Genomic DNA, 14,529 nt, shown 5'->3' on the forward strand with positions numbered 1-14,529 from the left:
CAATCACTTGCTGAAATGCAGCCAATCAGCTGATGGGGAGGTGGGACATTTCCAAAGCACTGACCAGACAGAGACTGAATATTCTTAATGTTTATTACCTTTTACACATTGACATTTACAGAAAAAAGACTTGAATAAACAGCCCAGCCAGAGGAAGCTGGAGAAATTCACAGGGAGAATGGATATTTATTAAAACGCTTGTGGAGATTTTCTCAAGAACATGAGAATCCTGTCCCTTTAAACAGTGACTAAACCTTAAATTGTAACTTCAGGGTGAGCAGGAAGGGGTCTGGTTTACTGAAGCAGACACTTCGGAGGGTCACATTATTTTTGTACAGCTGACAGGCTTCAGCATCTTAGAGAGGTTTTACTTAGCATCACGAGATTAAACTGTCCCAGCCAACACTCCCAGGACAGGTACAGCACGGCGTTAGATACAGAGTAAAGCTCCCTCTACACTGTCCCCAATAAACACTTACAGGGCAGGTACAGCATCGGGTAAGATACGGAGTAAAGCTTCCTCCACACAATCCCCATCAAACACTTACAGGACAGCTACAGCACGGGGTTAGATACGGAGTAAAGCTCTCTGTACTCTGCACCAATAACGGGCCTTAACCCCTGACCCTCAGAAGTGTCTCAGAGCCAGTCCTGAGAAGGAAGAGAGTTGTAATTCAGTGCTGACAATGACCTTTGCCCTCCCAGCTCACCCCTGTTCTATTTAAAGTTGTGTCTCCTCTGTGGACTGTCTCTAACACTCTATGCACATTCTGATCTCCTGATGCTCTTGCTGAGGGGAGAGGGGAGGCTCTCGTGGGTGACGACACAGGAGAAGCGGGCGTTGGACTCCCAGCCGGAGCCAGAGAGGGTCAGCAGGCTGCTGACGCTGTAGGTGCTGTCCGAAGCTCGCAGGTAGTTGCTGGTCTGAACCCCGTTCGAAATGGCTGCACCGTCCTTCTTCCACTCCACCTTCACCTCATCGGGATAGAAGTGATTGGCAAGGCACACCAGGGTGGCAGTGCCCTTGGTCTTGACCTCCTCTGGGGAGGGGGGCAGCAGGGTCAGTGTGGGTTGTGACTTCTTACTGCCTGAAAGAGAAGAGAAGGAAGTTTAATCGCTGGCATTATAATGAGTTTCAACTTCCCGAATATTAACTGGGATCAGATCTGTGTAAATGTATAGATGATGTAAAATTCTTATAATCCATCCAGGTGAATTCTTTTAGCCTGAACGTAACAAACCCAACAAGAGAAAGGGCAGTTTTAGACAATTTCAGGGAATGAATCTGGGCAGGTGGAAGGTGTATCAGTGGGAGATTATCTGGGTAATAGTGATCATAATTCAGTTAGATTTAGAGCAGTTATGGAAAAGGATAAAGCTAGACTAAGTGTAAAAGTTGTAAATTAGGGAAAGGTCAATTTAACTAAGCTGCGATTTGCCGAAATGGACAGGAAACAGCAACTTGAAGGTAAATCAGTGCCAGAGCAGTGGGAAGTTTTCATGGAGGAGAATTGTGAAATATTGGATGGGATATAAATAGTGCGGAATTCTCCCAGATTTGCACAAAGGGCAATGGTGGGTGGGAGAAAGATTGTTTTACATCCCCTGTGCCCTTGCCACTCTCAGTCTTTCCTCCAAGTGGTGTTCAACATGGAGGAGCACTGGTTCATCAACTGAGGGAGGGTGGTACGTGGTAATCAGGAGGAGCTTTCCTTCCACATGTTTGACCTGATGCCATGAGACTTCATGGGGTCCGGAGTTGATTTTGAGGACTCCCAGAGCAACTCCCCACTGACTGCATGCCACAGTGTTGCCACCTCTGCTGGGTCTGTCCTGTCGGTGGGACAGGACATACCCGGGGCTGGTGATGGTGGAGTCTGGGACATTATCTGTAAGGTATGATTCTGTGAGGATGACTATGTCAGGCTGTTGCTTGACTGGTCTGTGAGACAGCTCTTCCAATTTTGGCACTAGCCCCCAGATGTTAGCAAGGGGGACTTTGCAGGGTCAATGGGGCTGAGATTGCCGTTGTTGTTTCCGGTGCCTAGGTAGATGCCGGGTGGTCCGTCCGGTTTCATTCCTTTTTAGTGACTTTGTCGCAGTTTCTAACAACTGAGTGGGGGCTGGGCCACTTCAGAGGGCATTTAAGAGCCAACCACATTGCTGTGTGGCACACAGCAACACCTGGAAAATTGCCCAGGTATGTCCTGTACACAAAAAGCAGGACAAATCCAACCTGGCCAATTACCGCCCCATCAGTCTACTCTCCATCATCAGTAAAGTGATGGAAGGGGTCATCAACTGTGCTATCAAATGGCACTTGCTCAGCAATAACCTGCTCACTGAGGCCCAGTTTGGGTTATGCCAGGGTCACTCAGCTCCTGACCTCATTACAGCCTTAATTCAGACATGGACAGTGGAGCTGAACTCCCGAGGTGAGGAGAGACCGACTGTCATTGATATCAAGGCCGTATGTGACTGAGTGTGGAGTCAAGGAGCCCGAGCAAAACTGGAGTCAAAGAGAATTCAGAGGGAAAACTCTCTGTGGGTTGGAGTCATACCTAGCACAAAGGAAGATGGTTGTGGTTGTTGGAGGTCAGTCATCTCAGCTCCTGGACATCACTGCATGAGTTCCTCAGGGTAGCATCCTCGGCCCAACCATCTTCAGCTACTTCATAAATGACCTTCCTTCCATCATAAGGTCAGAAGTCGGTGTGTTCGCTGATGATTGCACAATGTTCAGCATCATTCATGACTCCTCAGATACTGAAGCAGTCCCTGTCCAAATGCAGCAAGACCTGCACAATATCCAGGCTTGGGCTGACAAGTGGCAAGTAACATACATGCCACACAAGTGCCAGGCAATGACCATCTCCAACAAGAGAGAATCCAACCATCGACCCTTATGTTCAATGGCATTACCATCACTGAATCCCCCACTATCAACATCCTGGGGGTTAGCATTGAGCAGAAACTGAAGTGGACTAGCCATATAAATACTGTGGCTACAAGAGCAAGTCAGAGGCTAGGAATCGTGTGACGAGTAACTCACCTCCTGACTCTCCAAAGCCTGTCCACCATCTACAAAGCACAAGTCAGGAATTTATTGGAGTGCTCTCCACTTGTCTGGATGAGTGCAGCTCCAACAACACTGAAGAAGCTGGACACCATATTTAAACTACATCCGTGCGCACACTTCTCAATGCTTGCAGCCCGGGACTGCTCCGGGGAAGACATGGCCCCAAAAGCCAAGCAGAGTGCAGCCCCCGATTCAGTGACACATTCCTGGGATGCCTTCTGGACACTGTGGAGGCCCATCCTGATGTCCTCTACTCCTGCTCTGGCCGCAGGAGAGCCATCAGTTTCAGATTTTTGGCTGTCTCACCATATTATTCCCACTGCTCACCATGACGCCTGACACCAATGGGGTCGGAAAATTCCGGCCATAGTGAGAGAGGAAATATTAATTGTTGGAAAATATTCTGAGGGACATTTTAATCATCTTTGAGAAAGATACAACCAAGGACAGTCAACATGGACTTGTTAAGGGAAAGCCGTGTCTGACTAACTTGCTTGAATTTTTTGAGGGGGTAACAAGGAGGGTTGATGAGGGGAGCGAGTTTGACGTGGTCTTTGCGGATTTTAGCAAGACTTCTGACAAGGTTCCACATGACAGACTGGTCAGAAAATTAAAGACTCATGGGATCCCAGGGAAAGGGGCAAGTTGTGTTTCCAATTAGTTGAGTGGCAGGAGGTAAAGGTTTGATGTTAAGCTGGTTAAATCATATTGGACTGTTACTTAGACATTTGTAAAGAGGGTTTCCACAAATTCAGCACGGAAATGGTTAATATTAAGAGTGCTTAAACACTCAGTGTCCCTCTAAGACCCTGTTAAGCTGTCAGGAAGCTCTCACTATTGATCAGTCTGTCCGGGGGAAACAGGTTCAGCATTAACAATCCTCAGATCACACACACATCGAGAGAACTTTATCCCAGAATGATGGAGGACACTTGGATCAACCCACTTCAGAAAGGATTCAGATTGGGTGTCATAGAATAAAATCATAGAAAGTTTCTGGCACAGAAAGAGGCCACTCGGCCCATCATGTCTGTGCCCACTGAAACACGAGCCGTCCGGCCGAATCCCACTTTCCAGCATTTGGTCCGTAGTCCTCCAGGTTCAGGCTCTTGAGGTTCATATCCAGACACCTTTTAAATGGGTTGAGGGTTCCTGCCTCTGTGACCCTTTCAGGCAATGAGTTCCAGAGCCTCATCTCCCATCTAATCTTTCTCCCAATCACTTTAAATCTATGCCCCCTAGTCACTGACCTCTCTGCTAAAGTAAATAGACCCGTCCCATCCAATCTATCCGAGCCCCTCATAATTTTGTACATCTCAATCAAATCTCCCCTCAGCCTCCTCTGTTCCAAGGAGAACAACCCCAGCCAATCCAATCTCTCCTCATAGCTGCAATTTTCCTGTCCTGGCTACATCCTGGTTAAATCTCCTCTGTACCCTCTCTAATGCAATCACATCCTTCCTGTAATGAGGTGACCAGAACTGCACACTGTACTCAAGTTGTGGCCTAACTAATAATTTAGACAGATCCAGCATAACCTCCTTGCTCGATACCTCGGCTAATGATTGAAAGGATTCCATGTTCCTTTTTAACCACCTTATTGACCTGTTCTGCTACCTTCAGGAGTCTGTAGATTCACCCCAAGGTCCCTCACTTCCTCTACACCTCTCAGTATCTTCCCATTTATTGTTTATTCCTTTGCCTTGTTTGACCTCCCCAAATGCATCACCTCACACTTCTCTGGGTTGAATTCCATTTGCCACTTTTCTTTCCACCTGACCAGTCCATTGATATCTTCCTGCAGCCTACAACAATCCTCCTTGTTATCTACCATGTAGCCAATTTTTGTGTCGCCTGTAAACTCCTTGATCAACTCCTACATTTATGTCCAAATCATTAATATATACACAAAAAGAAGGGTACCGAGGCCTGAGGCCTGCAGACCCACACTGGAAACAGCCTTCCAGTCACTAAAACACCATCAATAATTAACCTTTGTTCCCGGCGCCTGAGCTAATTTTGTATCTAATGGGCCCCATTCCCATGGACCCCATCGGCTTTTATTTTTTTAACAAGTCTGCCATGTGGAACATTCTCAAAAACCTTGCTAAAATCCATGTAGATAACATCAACTACACTACCCTCATCAATCCTCCTTGTTACTTCCTCAAAAAAGATGAACAAATTAGTCAGACATGACCGTCCCTTATCAAATCCATGCTGACTGTCCTAGATTAATCTGTGCCTTTCTTAACGACAGTTTATCCTGTCCATCAGAATTGGTTCCAATTATTTGACCACCAACGAGCACACAATGACTGGCCTGTAATTATTCAGTCTATCCCTCGCTCCCTTTTTAAACAAAGGTGCAACATTATCAGACCTCCAATCCTCCGGCCCCTCACCTGTATCCAGTGAGGATTGGAAAATGAGGGTCAGACCCTCCATAATTTCCTCCCTGGTTTCTGATAACAGCCTGGGGCACATTTCACCCGGCCCTGGTGGTTAATCCATTCTCAAGGATGCTAATCCCCCTCATACTTCCTCTCTCCCTATGTTTATCACATCCAATATTTCACACTCCTCCTCCATAGTGACAATGTCTGCATTGTTCCCTTTCTTTTGTGAAGACAGACGCAAAGTATTCATTCAGAACCATACCCACATCCTCCCCCTCTTCACATAGGTTACCTTTTTGGTCTTTTATGGGCCCAACTCGTCCCTTAGTTATCCTCTTACTCTTAAGTATTGAGAAAACAGCTTTGGGTGTAGAAGGTTCGAGATTTCATTTCAAACCTTGCCGGCCAACACTGGGGTGACGTCAAGGGTGAGGCTTCAATTAATCTCAAAGTCCGGGGGTCAGACAGGGTCAGTGTGAGGTCAATGGCAACTCACAGGGTCACCATCAGGAATCTCCAACTTCAAAGAAAGGCTTGCATTTCAATGGCGCCTATCACCACCTCAGAACGTCCCAGAGTGTTCCACAACCAACTGTGCACAGCAAGATCCCAGATATCAGATTGACAATGACCAGATAATCAGATGTGTAGTGATGTAGATTGAGGGATAAATATTGTCCAGGAAACCAGGGGGATCACCCCTGCTCTTCTTCTCAAAGCGCCCGTGGGATATTTGAGATCCCCCTGAGAGGGCAGACCTCAGTTTGTCTCATCTGAAAGACGGCTCCTCTTACAGTGCAGCCCTCCCTCAATACTGCACTGGAGTCTCAGCCTGGATTATGTGCTCAAGTCTCTGGAGTGGGATTTGAACCCACAACATTGTGACTCTGAGGGCTGGTGCTACCCACTGAGGCACGGCTAAAGCCTCACGTTCCAATAGCCCACCATGTTCACCCTCCCAGCTCACACTTGGAGGAATGAGCCCACTTGGGGAGGGTGGAGCTGTTCCCCAGTCAGAGACAGTGTCTTCAGGAGAGAGATGGAGAACAGATTCCGGGAGGCCTGGAGTCTAGAGGGTGACATTTAAACATTCGGGGGAAACGGAGAGTCTCCCCGAAACCCTGGAACACTGAAGCCACTGGATTGTGGGCCCTGCTCTACCTGTTTGTCATCAGAACTTTGCCAAGAGATAACCAGGGAGTGGAGAGAGCAGAGTTCAAGCTGGGGGAGGTGGGACCTCGGTGTCTCACTGTGCTGGTGCTGTGATCAGTTATATCAGAGACTGTGAGAGGGAGCCAGAGCTCATATCAAACTCTGCCCGTGTCTGTCACACTGAGACTGACAGGAGTCTAGTGAGTGATTTCACTCCATGGTGCAGCAATGTCAGCACAGTCTGCAAACGTCCAGATCTCCTCGAGACGGTGGGTAAAAGTTGGTTATTTATATCTTGCTGCTTAAAGGGGGGAATGTAATGAAAGAAATACAGCTGGGCACCCTGTTATACACAGTGTTGTTCACTGAACCATTTCATTCACTGCAGCTCCTCACTAACACCTTCAACTATTCAGCATTAGTGTTTGAGAAAGTTACAGTATTGAAAGGGTTAATAAGGGAGAATTGGGGTTTACTTACTCAGTCTGAGCTTGGTTCCTTTAGCGAACGTAACCCACACTGAGAGCTTCCAGTGCAGGGGCTGTACAAAAACCTCTGCTCTCTGCTTCACTCAGTCACTCTCACCTTCTCCCTGTCTCTCACTCACACTCACCTTTAACTCACTCTCACCCTCTCCCTGTCTCTCACTCACACTCACCTTTAACTCACTCTCACCCTCTCCCTGTCTCTCACTCACACTCACCTTTAACTCACTCTCACCCTCTCTCTGTCTCTCACTCACACTCACCATTAACTCACTCTCACCCTCTGTCTCTCACTCACACTCACCTTTAACTCACTCTCAGCCTCTCTCTGTCTCTCACTCATACAGGAGGTGCGACTGTGTGTCCATTATTATATATTCTATATAACTGTGGGATGTGTCAGTACAGCAGGTGGGACTGTGTGTCCATTATTATATATTCTATATAACTGTGGGATGTGTCAGTACAGGAGGTGGGACTGTGTGTCCATTATTATATATTATATATAACTGTGGGATGTGTCAGTACAGGAGGTGGGACTGTGTGTCCATTATTATATATTCTATATAACTGTGGGATGTGTCAGTACAGGAGGTGGGACTGTGTATCCATTATTATATATTCTATATAACTGTGGGATGTGTCAGTACAGGAGGTGGGACTGTGTGTCCATTATTATATATTCTATATAACTGTGGGATGTGTTAGTACAGGAGGTGGGACTGTGTGTCCATTATTATATATTATATATAACTGTGGGATGTGTCAGTACAGGAGATGGGACTGTGTGTCCATTATTATATATTATATATAACTGTGGGATGTGACAGTACAGGAGGTGGGACTGTGTGTCCATTATTATATATTCTATATAACTGTGGGATGTGTCAGTACAGGAGGTGGGACTGTGTGTCCATTATTATATATTCTATATAACTGTGGGATGTGTCAGTACAGGCGGTGGGACTTTGTGTCCATTATTATATATTCTATTTTACTGTGGGATGTGTCAGTACAGGAGGTGGGACTTTGTGTCCATTATTATATATTATATATAACTGTGGGTTGTGTCAGTACAGGAGGTGGGACTGTGTGTCCATTATTATCTATTCTATATAACTGTGGGATGTGTCAGTACAGGAGGTGGGACTTTGTGTCCATTATTATATATTCTATATAAATGTGGGATGTGTCAGTACAGGAGGTGGGACTGTGTGTCCATTATTATATATTCCATATAACTGTGGGATGTGTCAGTACAGGAGGTGGGACTGTGTGTCCATTATTATATATTCTATATAACTGTGGGATGTGTCAGTACAGGAGGTGGGACTGGATGTGCATTATTATATATTCTATATAACTGTGGGATGTGTCAGTACAGGAGGTGGGACTGTGTGTCCATTATTATATATTCTATATAACTGTGGGATGTGTTAGTACAGGAGGTGGGACTGTGTGCCCATTATTATATATTCTATATAACTGTGGGATGTGTCAGTACAGGAGGTGGTGCTGTGTGTCCATTATTATATATTCTATATAACTGTGGGATGTGTCAGTACAGGAGGTGGTGCTGTGTGTATTGAGGTTTTTGTAAGGCTCTGTATCACTGTGTAGGATGAGCTGTAACCTTGCTGACAGTAATAATCAGCGACATCCTCATTCTGTACATTGCTGATTGTCAGGGTGAATTGAGTGCCAGATCCACTGCCGGTGAATCGCTCCGATGTTCCTGTGAATCGAGTTGTTGCCGAATAGATCAGGAGAGTGGGTTTCTGTCCTTCTCGCTGCTGGTACCAATTCAGATAGCTGCTAACAGACTGACTGGCCGTACAGGTGATGGTGGCGGTCTGGCCCAGGCTCACTGACAGCATCGGGGGAGACTGGGTCATGGTGATGTCCCCACTGATACCTGAGGGGTAATAGAGAAACAGAGTGAAGTAAGAACTGTCACACAAAGAGCCTGTAAAATGAGATATTGTTAGAGACAGTGACCGTTCCTCTGCTTTCAGCATTTTCCCTTCAATCACAAGTCAGTCGAATTGGATGGAAATGGAGAGCAGGAAAATATTCACGGTGGAAGGAGAGAGATTTGTACCTGCGATGCAGAATGCCAGAGGCCAGATGAGCTGGATGGCTGAAATCATGGTGTCTGCTCCTGTCCCTGTGCCTGGTCACTGATAAACTCTCCCTTCACTGGGCTCAGCTTTATAAAGCTGCAGCCTGTCAGAGTCTCACTGGCTGATCCTCAGTATGTAAATGGTATCACCCATAGAAAACCACGTCAGCACCTTTCACTTCCTCTTCAACTCACTCCCTCCCTCTCCCTCCACTTGTCCCTCATTGTCTGCCTCTCTCTTTCTCCCTCCATATCTCTGTTGTTCCCTATCTCTCTCACACTGCCAAGTCAATCATGGCTCCCGTCACAATGTCCCTTTTTGCTCTCCCTCCATGCCTCCCTATCCTCTCTCTCTCTCTCTCTTTCCCTCTCTCTCTCTCTCTCTCTCCTCCCCTGCCCCCCCCCAAGTTTCTCTCTCTCTCTCTCTCTCTCTCTATCTATGCCTCCTCATCTCTGTCCCACCCTCCATCGTTCTGGAATTCTCCAGCTGATCTCTATAACAGGCGTTATTACTGGAGTTTGGAACACTTTGAGTCCTGGTGCAGCAGTTAAATGCTTCCCTCCCTCTCTCACTCGGTCTCACAGTCTCCACCTCGCTCTCTCTTTCCCACAGTCTCCCAGGGGGAACACAGTGAAATGAAGGGGAGAACTCCCTCTGCTCTGCCCCACCGATGGATGTGAACCCTTGACCCCAGAAGCATGTCTTCTCCTGGAGTAAGGCCCCATTTCCCACATTGACCATGCTTTGGCCTCTCTCAGTCAGACTGACAGATTATTGTCAAATTAAGGGCAGTTCTGTGCTGTTGGCCAATTCTCACTGGGGATTGGTTTGGACACAAACCTCATTTCATGAAGTCCCAGCAGAGAGAGGAGACCCTCACCCCATCAGTGTGAGCTGGAGTGACAGGGCAGAGTCTGACCCACTGAGCCATCCTGTCCATTCAGAACATGTTTGAATCCCTTCACCTCTCCCTCCCTTTCCATGATCAGGCTCCGGGTCAGGGTGTTTTACTGGGATGAGGGGTGGATGATCACATATTTACAACAGAAGGAAACTGTCCTCCACATCAACCATGGTGTCCCTGTCCCGCTGGACCCTCCAATAGGGACCAGTAAACATGGGCCTCCCTCCCACTGGACCCTCCAATAGGGACCAGTAAACATGGGCTTGCTTCCCATTGGACCCTCCAATAGGGACCAGTAAACATGGGCCTGCTTCCCACTGGACCCTCCAATAGGGACCAGTAAACATGGGCTTGCTTCCCATTGGACCCTCCAATAGGGACCAGTAAACCTGGGCCTCCTTCCCATTGGGTCTCCAGTAGCTGAGCCTCAAACTCCACATCTCTCCATCCCGTAAGCCTCTAATTTCCATCTCCACAACATTGTCCGTCTCTACACTACATCAGCCCCTTGACCACAGAAACCCTTATCCCTGTTTGTCTCGCCTCCTGACTCCATTATTTCGATGCCCTTTGCCGGCTTCCTTCATCCACGCTCCATAAACCCCAACTTGTCCGAAATGCAGAGTTCCATACCCTGTCCCACACCAAGGGCCTTCAGACGGCTAGGCCCTGCTCCCTGAATTCCCACTCTTTATCCCTTCCCCTCTCCAGGCCTCTCTCTCCTGCATCAAACTCCATCCTTTCACCCAAGCCTTTCATCACTTTCCTAAAGTTCCTCCACCCCCCACCCCTGTTCATCTCACTGCTGCTCCATGATACATCTGGGGGATGTTTGTATGTCAAGGTGCTATATAAATTCAAATTTTGTGAGGATTTTGGCTAGGGACAGAATTGGACACAGTGGTTATGACCACTGCATTTCAGACAATTTGGGGTTTATGTCAGGAGGGGAGAGGGAATGTTGGGAGTTCTGAGCTCCATTTCCCACCCCGGGCATTTTGTCTTCCAATGAATGAATGAGATGCCAATTTCGAGCCCAGGTTAGGGACAGTCTCGTGCTGTGGACCCAGGTGTACAAGAGAGAATTGGAGATCTCCCTGAAAAGGAAAGATTTGCTGGGTAATGGGGATAGAGAGGGGGAGTGGGTCTCACTGGGTAACTCACAGGCAGGATGGGCTGAATGGCCTCCTTCTGTGCTGTAAGATTCTAGGTATTGGACACGGTTCACAGTTTTCTCCCGTGTCAGTAACAAACATGCAGCTGCTCTGAGCTCCTTCTTTCACTTCCTCTCTTGGTTACGTTTCAATCTTGCGATCGGACAATCTTTGCAGTTATTTTTTACACTGGGGGTTTCTGCTGTGGTCTGAATCTGTAATAATAACTGTCCAATCAGTGAAAAGAACTGCAACTAAGAGCAGTCAGGACTGAGGAGGCAGGCTCACTGGGAAACACATTGGGAAGATCAAAGCCATCGTCTTCAGCTCCTGATACAAACTCCATCCCTCTCCCTGAGCACTGTCTGCTGCTGAACCAGACTCTTTACAACCTTGGCCTCGTCTTTCACCCCGACCTGACCCCCCAAATCCTCCACATCACAAAGATCAGCCACTTGCCCCGATAACTGGAATGTGCTGACTACACAGAAGGAGAGGTTTAAGAAACAGGGAGGAGAAGAGTCAAAGACTTGGGGAGAGTAGAGACAGATGAGGGAAGGGACAGATAGGTGACTGACACAATTCAATGCAGAGGAGTTTGAGATGATGGGTTTGAGGGGGAAAAGTAGTGAAAAGATGGTGAAGGATGTGTAGAAGCAGAAAGAGCTCGGCTTCAATTCCATCATTCCTTGAAAGTGGAAATGCAGATTGATAAAGCCTTGAATTAAAATGATCAACAGCGTTAGGAATGGACAAACTACAGAGAGTAGAAATGGGAAATCCAAACAGAGAATTCACTAAACATTCAGCAGCCTGTGGGGAATGAAAGCTTTGGGTTTTAATTCAAACTGCAGTTAATAAACAGGTAAATCTGTGGAGAATACAGGACAATGGGGGGAGCAGGGGAGTGGGATTAGGATATAGGAACAGGAGGAGGCCATTCAGCCCCTCGAGCCTGTCCCACCATTCAATTAGATCATGGCTGATCTGTATCTTAACTCCATTTCTCCAGCTTGCCCCATAACCCTCAATCCCCTTCTGTAAGAAAAACCTAACAAGCTCAGTTTTAACATTTTCAATTGACCCCCCAGCCGCAACAGCAGTTTTTCTCAGGGGGAGAGAGTTCCAGATTTCCAATCTCCTTCCAGTGAAGAATTGCTTCCTGGCATCACCCCTGAACGGCCCAGCTCCAATTTGAAGATTCTGCCCCCTCGTTCTCGACTCCCCCACCAGAGGACATGGTTTCTCTCTGTCTACACTAATCAGATTAAGTCTTTATTCATCTTAAACATCTCAATTAGATCACCACTAACTGTTCTCAATTCAAGACAATACAAGCTGAGTTTATACAATCTGTCCTGATAATTTAACCCTTTTAACCCCGGGATCATCCTGGTGAATCTGAGCTGTGCCCTCTCCATGGTCAATATATCCTTCCTGAGGTGCGGTGCCAGAACTGATCAATATTGTGAAAAGCTGAGGCTCCAGCACAGATCCCTGGGGACATCACTATTCACATCTTGCTCATTGGAGCCCATACACATTATCCCTACTCTCTGTCTCCTGCCTCCTAACCAGTTCCTCATCCATGGCAAAAGGTTTCCTCAAATTCCAGATGCTTCCATTATTATTCACAGTCTCTCATGGGGAATCTTCTCTAATGTCTTCTGGAAATCAATATCAATAACAATCCACAGACTCTCCCTAATCTACCTGCTTAGTGACCACTGCAAAAAATGTAACCAGGTTAGTTAAAGATCTCTGACCCTTTTTCAATCCATGCTGACTCTCTCTGATCAGTCCATATTTGTCACTCATTCTGTCTCTAATAACAGGTTCCAGTCATTTCCCCATAACAGACATTAAACTGAGAGGTTAGTTCTGAATGATTCCAGCAAACAGCTAGCACAGACACAAGGGGCTGAATGGCCTCCTCCTGTGCTGTAGACTTATCAGGCTCCTTGACTGAAACATATGGATAGGAACAGGAGGTGGGCTGGAGCTTAAACAATGAGTTAAATGTAGACAGAGTGTCATTAGTGGGTAAAGTACAGTGTACATTGTGTCCATGAGCCTCTCGAAAAGATGTCTTTCTCTTTTTCCCTTTTCAGCTCCAGGCCTCTCATTAAGGAGCTGAAAGAATATTTAGTGAAGAAGTTTGCGGAGTGTGCGGGCTGTGTGAAGCTTTTCGGCAGTGACTGATGATTACAGCTCCTTGTTCAGTCTGCTCCTCCCTCACCACTGATCAAGCCATGTAACCTCGTGTCACACTGAGTGAGATTACAACTGATATCACAGCGTCAGTCACAGAAAACAACAGCATCACAGTCTGAGACACTGGGACAGACATCACTGCGTCACGTCAAAGAACAGAGCCCTGATCCCCTCCTACCATGCTCAGAAACCATAGAGCATCGACAATATACTGACAAACACCACCTTATATTAAACACTCACACCCAGAGAACACCTTCAGAGGGAGAAGGCAGGATAGAGATTGATAGAGAGAGAGACGGAGAGAGAGACAAGGAGAGATAGGGAGAGGGAGAGTGACAGAGAGTGTGAGAGAGAGATAGAGTGAGAGAGAGGTAGAGTGAGAGAGAGATAGAGTGAGAGAGAGATAGATTGAGAGAGAGATAGAGTGAGCGAGAGGGAGAGTGAGAGAGAGTGAGAGTGAGAGAGAGGGAGAGTGAGAGAGAGGGATAGTGAGAGAGAGGGAGAGGGAGAGTGAGAGAGAGGGAGAGTAAGAGACAGGAAGATGGAGAGAGAGGGAGAGTGAGAGAGAGAGCGAGAGAGAGGGATGGGTTAGTATGAGAGAGAGAGACTCTGTGTCAGCTCCTGTACCTGTCAGAGTAAAGAAGTCTTATTGTAATTCTATCGGACCTCAGTGAGACCACACCTGGATTACTGTGCACAGATTCGGTCTCCTTACCTAAGGAAGGATATACGAGCCTTGGAAGGAGTGCAGCAGAGATTCCCGAGAGTGATTCCTGGGATGAGGGGATTGTCCGATGAGGAGAGATTGAGTAGACTGGGACATTATTCCTTGGAGTTTAGAAGAATGAGAGGTGATCCCATTGAAACATATAAAATTCTTAAAGTGATTGACAGGGTCAACAGTGACAGGGTGAGACTGGCAGCTTCCCTCACTGAGTCCCTTGTGTTTTATAACAATCCAGCAGGATTTATGGACAATTTCTGCAGCCAGGACACAAATGATCAGATTTATCCAA

At 46.9% G+C, this 14,529-nt stretch overlaps 1 protein-coding gene and 1 gene segment (V, D, J or C); one reads left to right on the forward strand and one right to left on the reverse strand.

Annotated features, from left to right (window-relative positions):
* LOC144692521 (Ig kappa chain V region Mem5-like) overlaps positions 1 to 14,529 on the forward strand; it is a 179,919-nt gene that overhangs the window by 60,523 nt on the left and 104,867 nt on the right.
* LOC144692802 (immunoglobulin kappa light chain-like) lies at positions 497 to 9,340 on the reverse strand. The gene is made up of 4 exons (XM_078561879.1): positions 9,217 to 9,340; positions 8,669 to 9,030; positions 7,111 to 7,192; positions 497 to 1,088 (listed from the first exon to the last, which is right to left on the reverse strand). Exons 1-4 carry the CDS (start codon positions 9,263 to 9,265, stop codon positions 760 to 762), a joined length of 822 nt encoding a protein of 273 aa, XP_078418005.1. The 5' UTR covers positions 9,266 to 9,340; the 3' UTR covers positions 497 to 759.

Source organism: Cetorhinus maximus, chromosome 17 (assembly GCF_964194155.1).
Source record: "Cetorhinus maximus chromosome 17, sCetMax3.hap1.1, whole genome shotgun sequence".
In the NCBI taxonomy this organism is placed as follows: domain Eukaryota; kingdom Metazoa; phylum Chordata; class Chondrichthyes; order Lamniformes; family Cetorhinidae; genus Cetorhinus; species Cetorhinus maximus.

What these genes read in the sequence shown, in the direction of transcription:
- LOC144692802 (XM_078561879.1), bottom strand. Translation starts at nt 9,265, where the DNA reads ATGATTTCAGCCATCCAGCTCATCTGGCCTCTGGCATTCTGCATCGCA. An exon ending in TCTGGCATTCTGCATCGCAG is followed by an intron (nt 9,031 to 9,216) that starts GTACAAATCTCT and finishes ATTACCCCTCAG; the next exon opens with GTATCAGTGGGGACATCACC. An exon ending in AGGAACCAAGCTCAGACTGA is followed by an intron (nt 1,089 to 7,110) that starts GTAAGTAAACCC and finishes CTTCTCTTTCAG; the next exon opens with GCAGTAAGAAGTCACAACCC.